This window comes from Dermacentor variabilis, chromosome 6 (assembly GCF_050947875.1).
Source record: "Dermacentor variabilis isolate Ectoservices chromosome 6, ASM5094787v1, whole genome shotgun sequence".
Taxonomy (NCBI): Eukaryota; Metazoa; Arthropoda; class Arachnida; order Ixodida; family Ixodidae; genus Dermacentor; species Dermacentor variabilis.
In genome coordinates, this window is record NC_134573.1 from 167,631,943 (window position 1) to 167,648,985 (window position 17,043).

Genomic DNA, 17,043 nt, shown 5'->3' on the forward strand with positions numbered 1-17,043 from the left:
ATGTTTACAGAGATTTTGCAAAAGTCCTGCCCAAGAATTAGTACTATAATTTAGAAGGGTGAACGCAGAAATCTTGTGCGCTTTAGATGTAATATTAAGTGCAATCTACAGAACTGAGATATCGTTTTTCATTGCTGATTTACAGAACTGTGAAAATGATATTTTGTGGGTTTCTCTTAAGTTAACAATGTTAAGCAATATTTATTAAAAATTGACGCTATAAGTAGAAAATCTGCCTCTTATAATCCCTAAATCTTAACTTTTTATTTTAAATGCAACAGCACTAATAAAATTCGGTCATGTGGTTGACGATAAAAATAATTTATCCGTTCCTATATGTATTTAGACGGGAGGCCCCGAGCTAAAGCTTCCTTTTAAAAGTGCAGCGTGGGCACGTTGAAGTGGATTCGTGGCAACTTGATCAAAAGGTAGGGGATATATTTTGTTACTCCAATGAAATCGCAAAGTCACAGTAACAGCCTGCTGCATTTAGCAAAAGGTACCCGCGGTATTTTAAGCTCTTCATAAAACGGCTGCACGGCAGTTTAAATTACAGGCGCGCTGCGCTGTCATTCTGTTTGCGCAAGGTAGTCAAACAGAACTGCCGCAGTGAGTTCCGGGCTGAGTGAATCATAGCGCATACTTTGTACGGAGGAAAAAAAGCCTGATCAGTGCGATGCCGGGTGAAAAAAAATTGTCGCAAGAATGTAAACAAGAGAGAAGAAAAAAAATACAAGAATCTAGCAAAATGTGCGATACCGAGCGGTCGAATTTAAGTGCTGTACTGTTGTATGTGTAGGTAAGTAACCAAGCATTGTTTCATATAAGGAAATTTCGCAAGAGATATATTCAATCCAACAGAACTCGAGGGTATTTCCTAATATATATGCGCATGACCTGGCTTCCTATTGGCAAGAACGTCGTATCGAAGCAGCTTATACGGTACAGCCGGCCACGGGAGATTACGAAACAAGGACTTGCGAGAAAGATAACCTTCCCGTGAACCGTGGACATATATAGGCTCGAATCAAAAGTTTATTGTGCAGTAGCCTTCTGAACCGACACCGTAATCCATTAAATTAGAAGCGCCATGGCTCAACAGAGCAAACATTCACATTCGTGGACGAAATGTCGTGCCCCGTAAACTTCGGCGCCCGGCTTTACCATTAAAAACCTAACGTACCAAGGTTACGCAGATCGGCGGTCGTTCATTTGCATGTAAATGGCTGGGCGTCAACTTACGGTTGCTGGAAACAGCACGGCAGAGCTACGCCGGCGGCGCCAATGGCATACCGCAATAAATCGAAGCGTCTTAGCTGTATCCCAACCCGCAATGACACGCTGGGAGTTTCGATGACGTGATTATTTCTGGTATGACATGCATGCACGAGCAGCCCGAGATCAACGTATAGGGGATGCCCGATCGGTGACGTTAGCTATTTAGGTTTTCGTATGTTAAGCAAGCGTTATTTTAAGCGAAGTTACTATTTGAGAACCAGTTCCGATTTTGCGTTTGAAACGCACGTCGGGAAAGTGGATACGCTCGTTCAGCAACCGCTGGACAGAATTATTGAATGAAATTCGCCAGGCATGAAATTACCAACAACTTTTAACGGCATTCAGGTAGGTCTTTGATGTATAGGCTCTCAAATGTAAAAGAAAGGAAGATACCGTAAAACGCCAAATGATAAAGCAACTTCCGCACCAAGCTTAAGGTTTTGCAACTTACCAGGAACAGATATGGTAATCTAGTAAAGACTAACGGTTAAAGCGTCTAAAGCGGACGAATGTATTATTTTTGCGGCCTAAGTGCAGCCTAAGTGCAGCCATTACATGTTTCTTATTAGTTTTGCAATATTACTATTCAATAATTATACGGGCATACCGGAGCGATGTATTGCCGGATAATTTTGTCGACTTGAGACGTCCTTATAGATGCAGTTTACACAATAGTGATAGCTGCTATTATAGCAGTGTATTAACCGGTGTTGAATAGTTGATGGCTCAATTTATCAAACAACCCAACCCTTGTGATGTCAGAAAAAAAAAGACGAAAAAAAAGCGGTTAAAGAACGTCGCGTGTTGTTTTGCGCCAGTGCGTCGTCAGCCCAGTGCGTCGTCAGCCCAACAATGCCGTCCCAAGCAGCCCCTACGCAAGCCTTATTCACTGTAAGGAGGTGGGGGCCCGTACCCTGTCTCACAAACTCCGAGCAGTGCAGTGAATTCTAGCGCTCGTGTCTGCCAATGAGTGACGAGAGCTGGCTGCCTGTTCCACAGAAAGGAGGAGAAGGGCTCGCCCATTGTCCGATAGCAATCTTTCCGTGAAGATTACAGTTATTCGGTGTCCAGCGATCAAAGACATAAAGTGTAGGAGCCCTTCTTCCGGTCCTAATGTGAAAAATTGAAAACTCGTGGTGTCTTCAGCGCCAAGTAGCACACAAAATAAGAGCACCGACATTCGGCGCCACACACAGCCGAAATTATGAAAACCATGTCCAAATGAATAGTTGCAAACAGCCATCAACAAAACTCACGTGTACGCATATAACAAGACCAAGAATGAATGTGAAGCAGACAACAGCGCTATTCACATGCCTTCCAGAAGGTCAACTATTCCTTAGCAATCGAGGGAACCGATACAATCATTTGAGATCAACTTATTTCTTTATCTAACGTAAGCTTACTGCTATGCCGCAGCAAGACACCTGCGTTGTTAAATGATGGAAAGCGGCACCTATAGCTTCACACGATGATCAGCCAAGTGGCTTCTGGAAGACTTTCTCGTTAATGTTGTTAGCGTGCTTCCATAACCCAAGATTTCTGGCCGGCTGACTCGACATACAGCTATCGTTACACTGCACGCAGCTGGTGAGATGTGGCATGGCTATGCACGCGTAGACACGGTATTCTTTATAAGATCCTATCGCAGTCCACGCGCTGGTCAACAGCAATGTATTATTGCCAGCGCAAGCAACATTCCCCCACCACTCTGCTTTTCTTTTCTTTTCCTCTTGCCAGTATTTCTCCAACCCTGGCCGAAATGTACGCGACAATTAATGATCAGGCGGCTGCTCAAAAGTCAGCTCCAATCGGCAAAGAGAGGGGAGGGAAGACCTATGGTAGCCCGCTCACGTATCGAGCCAAGCCGGATCCTAGGGGTGGCCAAAAGGAGAGAGAGAAAGAAAAAAAAGAAGCGACAACAGCTCGGGTGTCGTAATGGGTCCGCCCGTTCATAAGAGGCGTCGTTGGCAGTCTCTGTGCAACGATCGATGGGGGCGGGGAAGGGGGGGGGGTGATGGAGGGGTGGTCGTTTTGTTCGGCCGCTGAGCGGACCAAAATTGGCCCGGAGTATCTATCCTTCCCGGCGTCTCGTCCGGCGCGAGAGTTGTCCTTGGCCGGCGGCAGGCCCCATCAGAAATCGATTTCTTCCCCCCGGATTTCTACGAGTTTCGATGCCTTCCTGTTTAACCATTTGATCGGCAAATGCAGGCTCCCGCTTTTTCAATTCGAGTACGCGCACATTATGGCACCGACACATCAGCGCGCGAGTGCGTGCCAGAGTGCGCAAAGCATGTGGGCGCGGGAAGCCTGCGAGTTGGTGCTGTGTGCACGTAAATGCACAGGCGCCCGAGCGCACCCGTACACTATGCATAATAATTGTCGTTTTCATTTCATCTTTATTTCAGTCAACCAAAGTGCATAGTCACGTAGGAAACTGGCGCAAAGGCTCAGAAAGCCTCAGAAAGCCTGAAGTAGCCCCTCTGCTCCAACCCTCCCTTTTCTTCATTTACACACCTCTCAACATTGAATAAAACGAAACAAAATTTACGCAGATACCAGAAAAAAGAACACATGGCGAAATAGATACTAGAAGTAAACCGATGAGATGCAAAAATATATACAAATGGTTTACGCATGAAAACATCATGGAAATGAAAATAACCCCATACACAACTTTGGACTGCAAAGAAAAAAAAAAGCGATACAAACGCGACATATGTATGAATAAAGAAGCAGTAGACATATTGTGAAGTTAGCTTTGAGTTGTTAATAAATATGCTTGCATTTTTTAAAATGCCAATAGAGGCACTTTAATCAATTACCTTGATTACCGAATTGTGTTGGTTTAGGAAGTCTGCAATTTAATATGCTAATTTCTGCACGACGTTGCTGGCACGAAGTCTATCCTTTTCGTAAATGTTCCGTCGCAGATTGTGGCCGTGATCCTTCCAGAGGAACTACTGAGGACGTTCACTTGGATTAAATTTATCCTCGTGGTACACAACCGTCGGGAATATTTTATACCTGTTATTGTTAGTTATTTGTAGTTTATGTCTTCTAAACAGCGGAGCTGTATGTGAGCGAAAATACACTGATTCAAGGGTAGAGACTTGGGCATGTATACGTAGTTCATGCTTCAATCAAATGCAAAGCTCTCTTTTGTAACAGATGTATGTAGCTTAGGTCAGTATTTGGTCAGGGTCCCCCTTACAAGAAGGCAACAATGAAGGCACGAATGGATCGGGTAGTAAATTTGCTTTTTTAGCCATACCGAAAATAAGCGACATAACGTGATAATTATACCAATAGCTCGGGAGACGTTCGTCCGTGAGTAGCCGATGTGGACAAACCACTCCAAGTATTCGCGAAAGAAAACCCCAAGGAATTTGTGCGAGGTAACGTGGTCTATGGGTTGTCCTTCGAAACTAATAGTGTTTTAGATCTATATTGTCTTGTTACGGGGTCGAAATACAATATGTGACAAATCGTACTCTACTAGAGCCTTGTATAGTCACAACTTACCAAACCGCACGCACGCGCACACAAGCACACGCACAGAAACATTTTTTCTACACGTTATCTTTTCAAATTCAGGCTTTCGTGTTTGTCTTGCACAGCACATAAATGTCGCTGCGAAAAGAAAGAAGGGATAATAAATCCGGATTGTGTTGCGACAAAACAAGTCCGCCCGGACGATTCTCTGTCGTGCGGCGGCTGCCCTTCGGAGCACACAGTACGCTGAAATCATGCGGTGGAAAGCAAACTGCATCCTGTCGTGACACGGCACCGCATTTAAATTTGTATATATTTTTGGCAACTCGAATGCTTTCCTTTAAAGATAAAAAAAAAGTGAAAAGGAGCGTTGAATGGTTAAAAACAAGAAAGAAAAAAATTACGGAATAGCCTTAATTTATTCTCGCGCTCATGGTGTCCAGGACTCTTTTGCGTTTCCGCCTCCAAATTTTGCATGTGTCGTTGCCAGCACAAACATTCGCAACTTCGTGGTCGACGACGATGTGAATAAATAAAGAAGGAAACGACATCAGTGCTGGATTTCAGGGAAGCCAGCAAGCCCCAAGGACCTCCGCGACGCCGAAAGCGGGACATAATGATTTCGTTGTGCCATCAGGCCCCTACTACTGCCACAATGAGAAGAGACATACACAATATATATATATATATTTATATATATAAAGAAAAGAAAACGAAAGTAAAGAAAGGGAATCGGTGATGGGCACTTTGTGTCGTCCGTCTATTGTGGCGGGGGAAATCTTTTTGTCACCGGACGTTTTTGTGTTCCCGAATGAATGTCCCCCAGTCTGCGCGGCTCCATTCGAACGTGTTGATTTTTAATTTTCTCACCGTATCGCTCACGGAACTCAAACGGAGACGACACGGCCGACGTTTCTTTCGTTTCGCCGAGCGTCACCCTCACTTACTTATTTTGCTCGTTGTGTCGTTCTTTGTTGCCCTTTTTCTGTTGCTTTTGCGCTTCTTAAACTTCGAGCACTACATTAATAAAGCGAGGCTAAAAAAAAAAAATGCCGTCGCCATGGCGACGGCAGGGAGCCCATGGCATTCACTGACAGTCCCTGCCGCTGCCAGCCGAAGATGAAATTCGTTCACCACAAGTGAAAGAGTTCCGAAGCGTTGACGGACGTCCGCGATAACACAGAATTAACACGGCAGGCTGGGCGAGTTCGTGATTGAACATGTTCCTATGGGTGGGCAGCGCAACCCGGACGAATGACAAGGGGAAGTACACGATACGAGCGCACGTATCATACGTGTTTACATTTTCTGTATATTTTACTCCCTTGTGTGAAAAAATAAACCAGTTGTTAGTCTGCGCTCGTATCGGGAACTCCCTCTTGTCTTTCGTCCGGGTTGCGCTGCCCACCCATAGGAACCGGATATAGCAGTATGCAGAAGGCAAGTGTGAGAGAGTTTGGAGTCAGGTACGGAAGACGCAGATTGTTCGCTCGAGGCGAGGGAGAGAGCCCAGTTTGCAGGGACGTAAACTTAAAGCACGCACGTGCAAAAGGCGCGCGAAAGCACCGAATCCCTCTGGAATACCATGCGAATTAAATATATATATATGTCGACGGAGGTGAAGAATTGACAGAAAAAAAAATTAATATGAGACATGCGCAGAGCAGCAGAAATTCGATATCACGAGGCTCCTTTGACGTTATGAAGAAAATAGAACGACACGACGAAAAGAAAACGATCTGAACTGGACATGGAATTGGCAACGAGCCTTCGACGTATATTTCTTATCAGACGATGCAGCGGAGCGGGAGAAGATGATTAGGAGAAAGAAGGTAAAAATAAAATATAAAGAAAACACGAAGGAAAATACCTCTTGTGGGCTTTATACTTACAGTTTGCGCAGCTCGAACTCTGTTCGGCGTTTCTTTGTGATACGATATTAGTGTCTGGACTCCATAGCGAGACGCGAAAAAGAATGACTCATATAAAGGTGAAAAAACTGCACTGGTGCCGAGGATTCATTATGCGCTGCATAATGAATCGGGGCCTCTGGCCGTCATTTCCTTCCGCCAAAGCGTACAAAAACTCATAGCGAAAAAAAAAGTACACCTAGAAGAGAACGAGGCTATGATGGGGGCTCTCGTTGCGCTGTCCTTATTAAATACCAAGTAAACACCGCGACCGCTCAGAATTAGTCGACGTTGATGGAAAAAAAAAAAAGACGGTAAGTTGAGACCGATGCTAACGAAACTAGGACAAACAAATGCATTTGATTAGATGGAGTATGTTAATCAGCCGACGCGTGGATGTGAATACCCCAGCAAATGATGAGTGTTAGGCGCCTGAAGTTGGCTGACGCGAAGCGGCCGTATTATCGTCGTTGGCGTCGCCCGCCTCTGGGTGCATCGTTAACGAAAACCAAATATCTCGGCTATGACGCGTTGGTCGCGCGGAGCGACGGTTCTATGTCGTGGCCTGTGCGTATGGACCAAACAACGAAATGTGTCCGCAGCTCCCTTCACCTGTATGGTGTTGAAAACAACGTGATTTATTACAGTGATGCCTTATGTAGGGTTGTCACTCGATCACTAGGTACTGTATACGTCACTCAGAGGGCGCCTTTTTCCGAGTAGCTGACCACGGCTATTGAGGCCCGTCAACTCACTTCAATCGTATGTCAATCGTAAGTACAAAAAAAAAAAAAAAAGAACGGCAGCACCGTGTGGTGGAAGTCATTCACATACCATCAACAGCAAGTACAACATTTTCTGGAAAGTGGGGACGCTGCATCGGAGAACTGAGCCCCATGAACTGCGGACGGACTGGACACGCTTGTTATAATAAAAGAGGATGATTGCACGAGCTTAGTTTTGGTTTCAATCACAAAACCGGCGTTGCGCTGCCTTTTGTTTGATGGTGGCTGCACTCCAAGGCTACAGATAATAAAGCACGCCATGCACCACAGTCCTTCTTCTAGATAGAAGCGTGCCAGCATCGGGCCACGGAGGAAAGAAAAAAAAAAGAAAATATCTAGAACGGAGCACGACGTCAGACATCCCTCCATCGTAAGGCAACCTCCTCTGGTTGCACTTGTATCCCCCTGGAATCATGGAAAATGTGTGCACCATGCTTTGAATCCTGGGAGCCGCACGGCGCCCGCAGCTTAGTTCGTGGTAGGTACGAATGCCGCTGGTCGCCGCAGTTACCACCGCGCTTTCTCCAGGTTGTGCCGCTTGCTTTCCGAGCGCCGAATTTGACGCGTCTAGTTCTCCGACTCCATACCTGGAAGCACTGCTGCTGTTAAAACGGCACCACTATCCTCGGAGCGTACGCGCCATTATCCACGCGTTACAACTTCCAAGCGGCCGTGCGAGCCGGGTATACAGACAAGCGGGCGACGAACCCGGTGCCGTCTCGAGGAGTGGCTAGGAAACACCGCTTGCCATCACGTGCTTCGGGGTTCTTTCTATGATTCGCGATTTTTATTTTTTGGCGACCAGGCTTCAAGACTGACACGTGACGCTTCCTCCTAGTTTCGTTCTTTCCTTCATGTAATAGGCCCCTCCTGCCACTGAAGCGTGCTGGCTTCCCGAATGATGATTATGCGACGTGTGTGCGAACTTGGTGCCGGGATCTTCGATGATAATAATAGCGGGTCGCTTGCCGATGCAACCAATTAGTGGAAGCCACGAGAAAATGCTAAAAGAATAAGAGGATGAAACACCATGAATAACCCACAAACCAGTTTAGATTGGTAGAGTGTCATTTTGATACACCGTTACAATTTCTTGGATGTCAAATGATAGATTGTTAACTACGAAATAAGTTGCAGCTTAACTTGCTTTCTGAATTTCGAATCCGAACCGTGGCGCAGATGACGATAGAGAGACGTCGTGAATTCATAGCATTTTTTGTGCATTTGGACCACTTTTAAACAGAATTTCCCAAAGATGGCATGGCTTAGTTCTTGCCTCATTTGGGGCACAATGTGATATTTCTTTATCTGTAAATGGTTGTGAATGTAAATAGTCCGGGGCAGACACTGTGGCAATCCGCGACGTCGTGGAAATACAACTCAGAAGTTTCCAGGTAGCGTTGTCAACCATATTCAGTTGTAGTAATAACATCTTGTTGAGAGCTATAGCTGCTTCATCTTCAATATAAGCTGAAGCAGCGCGAACGAGGATACAGTGAAAAATCCAGCAGATCCCACGCCCTGTGCGAATCGATGTTATGCGAGGCAGTGTGCGAGGAGCCTACCAAGTTAACGAAATGACCATGAGACCAGACGACTAGGCGTAGGCAGCTGTTTCATGACCTACAGGACACGCATGTCATGACCTTCATGTCACGACCTATCATTTATGTTCGTTATACACTGTTGTCACACTCTGCCAATTTTGGTAGATACAAAGTTACGAAACTACCATGAGAAGACCAACACGTAGGCGGCTGATTAATGACCCACATGACACGCATGCCATAACATTAATGTCATGACCTGTCATTTATGTTCGTCTTACACTCTTATCATACTATGCTAATCGTGGCACGTAGCAAGTCAACGAAATTAGCATGGGAGCACCAAGACGTAGGTGGCTATTTCATGACCTACATGACACACATGTCACGACGTATTTTTTATGTTCGTGATAAACTCTTGTAATACTATGCCAATTTTGCTACCTACCAAGTTATCGAAACGACCATGATGGCACCAAGACTTAGGCGGCTGTTTCATGACCTTCGTGACACACATGTCATGATATTCATGTTATGACCGATCATTTATGTTCGTTATACACTCTTGTCAATTCTATGCGAATTGTGGCACATACCAAGTTAACGAAACGACCATGAGAACGTCAAGACGTAGGCGGCTAGACAAGCAGATGGATAGATACTCTGAAAGTGGCAAACAGTCGTCAATAAATGCTTCGCATTTAAAAACACGCATCGCAGGACGAGCCATGCGCTGCGGTTTTTATTCATTTTTTTTTGTGTTTGTGTTCCCTCGTTTCAGTTGCGCTTTCCAGCTTATATCATCAGTGCTTGCGTCCCTTCAAACTCACCGAGCCTTCGCTCGCGATAAGGTTAGCGTACTGGGTATCTTAAGTGTAACTTGCTTATTCAGCTTATCAGAGCTTTATAACCCTTCCACATATATGGTTCGACCAGATCTCAGAGAACTATTACTGCAATGATTAACTAGCTCTGTTTTGTTTTGCTGGAGTCCGCAGCAACACAGCCATCAATGTTTAGTGGCTCGCCATTTGGATGCTATTCTGGACACTCAAATATCGCCATAGTGTCAAATTTGCCATCTTATCATGTACGATTGGTTCACAAGACAACTACGCCGTCTTTGATTGGTTTGATCGTCTTTGATACGACATGGCGGAAGTTGGCAGCGTTCATAATAGCACCCTTTGTTTTTCTTCAGCAAGAACAGTGACGCAAAACGAAAGCGTTCCTTGAGCATTATGGTTCAACAAAGCATCACCAGATGTCGCTACCAGACCTACTGCTGCGGTCGTGATAAGACTTTGAGTATTGGCGAAAAAAAGAAAACAGGGAATAACTTGAAGCCATGGTCGCTACAGGCATAGTTAAGTTTACAGTATGAAGATAGATGTTTTAATAGGGAAAATATAGAGAGGCAAAATGGTAGACTGCAGTATATGTGGTAAAACCTGATTAGCGCAGGCTAGCTAGGTGACTACATTTGTCGCTGCTCAATTTCAAAGAGGACGCAGATAAATATTATAATCAGTAATAATTCTAACCGTCTCCTGTTCTTTATGGTCCAGTGTTTCGGCATCATCCGAACGCGTTAATGAGTTCGTGTAATACCGTGACATTTCATGACCTTTAGAAGGCGTTATTGCGAATATTTTTCTGCACATGCGTGAACATGGACTCTATATTTTTTGCTTATCATTCCACACTATCTTCCTCTTTGAGCATACGTAACAGTGTTCGACCCTGGACCCTGCCTTTCCATCTTTCTCTCTTTCTCATTCCTGCATGAAGAGGGGGGGAGCGCGACCTCTCTCTACCCAAAGATTATTTGTCTCGATTGGAGGGCGAAACCATCCCTTATTTGTGCCGTTTGAAACGCCGCGTGGTCCCCCGTTGTTTTCCCATCCTCCCACGCATAGCAGTTTTCCCTGCTCGACTCGCCAAACCCGCATAATTCTTCATCGGGAAAATGGTTGCGCCGACACGCAGCCGCCGCAGAATGCACGAGAAATCCCCAGTTATTATTTGCTTATTGCTATTGTTTGCTCACTCGTCGATACGCGAGCGCCCTTTTATTTTCACTGCGGCTCTCATCGCGGTGCTGCGTTATAAGAGACGAAGCACTTGTCTCTTCTCGCGCTGTTGAGGGCAAATCTTGATCGAGAGGGAGGAAGAAAAGACAAAATGAGATAAAAAACCGAGTCAGCGAATGCGAAGGTGCGATTATGTTAAAAAGCTTTTCGTTACCTGCTTCACGAAAGCCTCACTTCCCGTACGTAGATTCCAACGTACGCGTTGTATCTGCATAATTTTCAGTCTCTTTTTTGGGTGGGCACTGGGCCAGGTCGCGAGCCCGAATATGTACGTCAAGCGACAATTCCGGACGAAAGAAGAAAACAAAGGAGAGAAATGTCTAAACGCCTGCTGCTCGCCCAAGCGGTTGAGTTGCAATGTGGCGAATAGTTGCGGAACACGAACTTGAGAATTATATTCCTGACCCGACGAGCCGCAAGCTGTGGCAATTGGGACCGCCCACACTTTTTACATTTTAAATTGCGGTACAGGTATAAATGTATCGCCCACAGCGAAGTTATAGTCAAAGGATGTGTTAAAACAAAATGGCATGAATGACTAACTGACTGACTGACTGACTGACTGGTTGAATCAATCAATCAATCAATCAATCAATCAATCAATCAATCAATCAATCAATCAATCAATCAATCAATCAATCAATCAATCAATCAATCAATCAATCAATCAATCAATCAATCAGTCAATCAATCAATCAATCAATCAATAAATCAATAAATCAATCAATCAATCAATCAATCAATCAATCAATCAATAAAATGCCTTGACATTTTAGAACGTCGTGAACAACCATTACGTACTCAGAGACCGTAGCTAAAGAAATTTCAAATCAAACGTGAATCCCCAAATAATTTCAGCAGGATGCTTGATTGAGTCAAATCACTGAAAAAAAATACGTCAGTATTTCACTACGTGGTAAATTGCCATCAGATAGCCGAAGACCATAGCTGAATGACTTTAAAATCAAATTATAATCGAGCATTCAGCCACTAAAATGATTTTCTGCAGGATGATCGCTTACCTTTCTCGATGGCGGATACTACGACCGGGTGGCTTCCGTGAATGCGGAACCCGAACTCTCCGTTGCTCTTCTCAATCCGCACGGTCTTGGTGGCCTCTAGAAGGGAGACGAGGGCATTCTGCATTCACAGTGTTTCCTCCATCTGGGCTACATACTATGCAGAAGCGACACAGTTGCATGGGAGGAGAACAGGAGGGGAGAGCCGCAGGGGTAATCGAAAACTTTGAATAACGAATGGAATATGTCGCGATAAACAACTTGTCTTATCTGAAATTCTGGGTAGTTGTCTCGACTAGCTTTTCAGGTATCATCTGCCCCAACATGAAACCATTTGACAAAAGGATCTGAACGCTGAATCCCGAATCAGTACGCGAGCAACGTAAAGAGAAACCAAATCCTTAAACCGCTTGACAGGTTTGCACAGACTCGGAAACTAGTTGAAAATGACACGAAAACGAATACCTCGAGTTTCTAATTTTCCTTAGTGTGTCACTTTCCCTTCCTTGCCATAGAAAGTGTTCCGCGGGTATAGATAGGCTTTTGTCTCGGCTCTTCCGTCCTGTATGGCAAAATACGGCACTCATCGCTCTAAACTAATTCAAACAAAGAGGGTGAAGGGGGGCGGGGCGGGCGGTGGAGGCCGGAAGAGGTGTGTGGCAGAGGGATGGGGTCGAGGCATATGCTTAGACGTCCTTACAAAGCATAAACGAGATAAATGGAAAAAAAGAAGGAGGCGACGCATGGAGCAAGACGAAAACGGGGTAGGCGGTGCATAAATGAGCGAGGCAAACGCGTCTCTTCTCGTAGCCGTAATCTACTTTGAGGCCGCGCGCGTTCGATGCTTACGCCGCACTCCCGTGCACTCCCTGCGCGATAAGGGGCGAATAACGTAAAGATGAGAAGGGGGGGGGGGTCGACTCTCGGCAGTTGCCGAGAACCGTAACGATCCCGCTCGCGCAAAGGCAACGCCCCCCCCCCCCCAAAAAAAAAAAAAAAAAGAAAGGCAGAGGCGCCCTGACGCCTCTGCCGCAAGGCTGAGCCAGAGCGCCAAGGCAGCGTTGGGCGCGAGTGAGAGGCGGCCCTAGTAAGCGCTGGCGACGTATCTCTGTGCGAAGAGAGAGAGACGTGTGGCCGGGAGCCGGACTCACGGCTCCGCCACCGGCGGACCCCGTGTCTGGCCCTTCCGCAAAGCACGGTTGTGCACCGCGTATGCGGCACCTCGATAATTCTTGCCGACAGCTTCGATGTTGTCATCTGCGCGACGCGGATGGGCCAACAAATTAGATTGGTCGGCCGCGGCCTTAAATCGATAACGAGCGCGGAGTGCCGAATTCTCGACGCGGCCACCCCTTCCTCCCTGGCCTCCGCTTTCCTTTTCCCTATTCCTGCCTTCCCTGCTGCCTTATTTTCTCTCTACTACTTCGTTATTTATTGCGGTGTCGCGTCATTCGTCCGTTCGTTACGCGCAACCTTCGCGCGGCGCCTCCGAGAGCCACTTTCGGAGCTAGAGCGGCGAGTCGATGCCGGGCACGTTTGGAGTATCCGACGTAATGAGCGAGAGCTCACCGGGGGACATCGAACAGCTTGTCTGGCGATCGAGCCTCTACAGAAAGGATTTGTCGCCTACTTTTTTTATGTTTGTTGATTTGCACGAGAGTACCGCTTTCATTACTTCTTGGCGAAGTTATTTAATTTATCCGGTAGCTCGGCTATGTGGCTCATCGGCCGCCTTAAGGACCGCGTCGTCAGTGACACTTTAGATAGGTTACGTTATTAGGCGGCTTGTTGGCGACGACGTTGGGAAGCGCTGGATTAATACAAAACATTGTCGCTTGCGGGACGCCACCACAAGAAGAACGCTGCGGAGTATACAAAAAAAAAAAAAAAAAGAATCGCTTTGCGGACAGTTGCAATTGGAATCTATACAGGACGTGGTGGCATCGCATCGAGCGTGTGTAGGCAGCAACGAGTGACGAATCGGAGCAGGAGCTGCTGGCCAGACACACGGAAATTCGACGAGCCACCAAACGGTTTGCCCTATTGTTAAAAAAAACAGCAACCTATTCTCAGCATCGTCAGATTCCACCATGGTGTCGAATTCTGGAACGGAGGCATTTTGAGCCAATCAGGGAGGCCGTAGCAGCTCTCAGGATCAATCAGAGGCCGAGAGGACGGCGAATGCTGCAATATGGCGGAATTTGCCCATGTCCGTAATAGCACCCCGTAACTCGGAAATTCCTTACCTTGATGCTATCGATTTCATTTTGGCTGTTTCTTACGGATCACTGTTTGACAAACGACACGCACTTGGAGCTGAGAAGCCACCGTCAGCACGTTTCGCGCTGGGAACGTGCTTTACACTGTTTTTGCAGGTCACCGGCAGCTACAAGCTAACTATGATCAAGCGTTAGATACTAAAATAACGTGAATAAACGATCTTTTTTCATTACCTCAGGAATCACGATTCGGTTATTGATGCAGTATTCAACTTGAGGAGCGGCAATAACGCGACTAGATGAACCAGTTGAACCAAAACAGCACCAAAACGGGAGGCAGTATGCTGCGTTGACTACGAGCAGGAAGATTTATCGGCTGGAAGGTTCTTTTGTAATTCACGAAGGAAGGTAGGGAAACACGAAGACAAGCGGGCAAATAGAAGTGAATAACTCAGCATTTGAAGTACAACGACTGCTTAACGGAAACGTAAGCGATTTATGCATCGCCGGGCACAACAGAATGAACGCTGACATGCATGACGGCTCGCTGCGATGAATAACAATTGCCTAAAGGATTTTCCGCGTACGTTGTTCACGATAATTCGTCAGGATGCGCTCGTTTTGAACTCACACTCGCACTTAGTGCAGTCTATACAGAACGGAGACAATGGGTCGTTGGCAAAGTTTTTGGATTGTTGCCATTACCTGCGACGAACAGGCCGTTGCTGGATTTGTTTCACAAACGTCTCATGACGTTTCTTTTGGGCGTAAGCACAACCATGAAAGCCTTCCCTTCTTTCCAAGTCAGTTGCTAGTTGGAGGACACGCTTGCACCACGTTCTGTTTGAGCTCTTTCGATTTTTTAAAGCGTAATGTGACAACTGGCACGGCAGTGTGTGTTGCTTTCAGAACGACTGCGCACGCGCGGTGCGCATGTGTGTGCGCACATGTGCGAGCGGGCGTGAGTGTGACGTCACGCATGACCCCTGTTGTAAGCCGAAGCCGCTGTAAATCAGTCCAACTTTCAACACGAAAACCCTTCAACTCGGAGCCAACTCTGATTTGAGTGTTACGATAGATGCAGAAACGCAGAAACGCTTTCCTTCCTTCCTTGTCCTTACTTCTTTTTTCTTTTGTGACAGTCGGTGAAGCACTTTTGAATGTTATTTGGGGCATTTAGGAGTGAAAGTGACATTACGCGATATCATGAAGTTGAATTTAAAATTGTGACCTTAAGTATACAGTTTAACTCGCTGAAAATCAATCAATTAAAAGAACAACGTTGAAGCATCATGTTTACATATCCGCAAGTACGCAGTAAAAAGAGGTGCCGCAATTATTTAAATCACATGCATGTACTAGCGCTCCTACAGTAGATAAATATAACGCACGTCTACAGTTTATGCGAAATAGCTACTTCACTAGTAGTGTAAAGCTACTGACGTGAGCTCTGCAAACGAACCAGTCAGAAATTAGCCTATATTTTGAGAGCGGTGTATAAGGCAAAAATTTTGCCCACTTTGAACGTCTTAATTGATGACGTTTATAGTACTGCGATATTTGTATTCAGTGTGATGTTACCGATTCGTAACCTTCATGCTTCTTTTTCTTTTAAGGCGAAAGCCTTAGATCTCTACGTTTCAATGTCGCATTCTGAGGTACAGAAAATATCATGTGACCCAAGGAACGCCAGAAGCGAACCAAAGCATGTCTAGCCGTGTATAATACATGATTAATGATTGATTAGTAATTGTTAGTCATTGGATTAATAAGGATTAGCATGGACTAGGGTGGATAATTGAGGATTAGGCTGAATTAGGGTGGATTAGCACGGATTAAAGTGGAGTAAGGAGGATTCAAGCAAATTAAGGTGGATTAAGATGAATTTCAGTAGGCTTTACAAAGCTTTCGCCTTCGCGTTTCTTAGGCCATAGCTAAGGACAGCTGGGAATATTTTTTCGATTCTTTGCTTTATCAATTTAGTTTCCAGATTAGCGACAAGCTCTGAAAAGATAAAGAAAGAAAAAGGAGACTACGTCAAGCATTTTAGGCTTCTTGAAGTTGGTAGAGTTTCACTCCAATCGGTTCACCGGTGGCCAAACGGGAGCCTTTCTTCGTTTCACAAGGACCTGAGCACGGATGCTTCGAGGTGAAGTTACCTTCTAAGGAAACTTTTTCTGTTTCCTTTCCCGCTAAGAAACACTGTTCTGTACTTTCCGAGAATGGCTGATGCTTATAGCGAAAGCGGCTCAGCTTGGCAAAGGCTGGCAGTAGAGTGCACGTGCTTGTTTTGCAGCGGCCAGTGACCGCCTGGCCGAGAAGCCGGACGGCGAGCCACACGAAGACCCGAGAATAGCCGCGCGCGAAACGCTAGTGGCAGTTAAGGTAGGCCGTACCTGAATTATTCGCTGCCGTGTTTCGGGGCTACAGACACGCGCTGCCAGACCGTAGTCCCACCCTGAGCTCGTTCTAATAAAAATTTCACGCTGCCTCTGCGGGGCGCACGCTCACACGATGTAAGGAGGAACCATCCCAGCATGCTAAAAAACCCACACTATAGTGGCTGCGAAGATAGTGAATACAATGAAATCATAACTTGCTTTTCGAGACATGCAATGCAAATGGCACCACCGAATGTACCTGTATGTACCGTAGAAAATAAAGTGACTTCAGACGGCTGAAAAGAAAGTCACAAAT

General features: G+C 45.8%; 1 protein-coding gene across 1 annotated transcript in view; it reads right to left on the bottom strand.

Moving 5' to 3' along the window:
* Positions 1 to 17,043, bottom strand: part of LOC142586357 (uncharacterized) — a 220,962-nt gene that overhangs the window by 23,482 nt on the left and 180,437 nt on the right. The window contains exon 6 of the mRNA XM_075697607.1: positions 12,131 to 12,226. Coding sequence (XP_075553722.1) covers positions 12,131 to 12,226 — 96 coding nt within the window. The remainder of the gene's footprint in view (positions 1 to 12,130; positions 12,227 to 17,043) is intronic.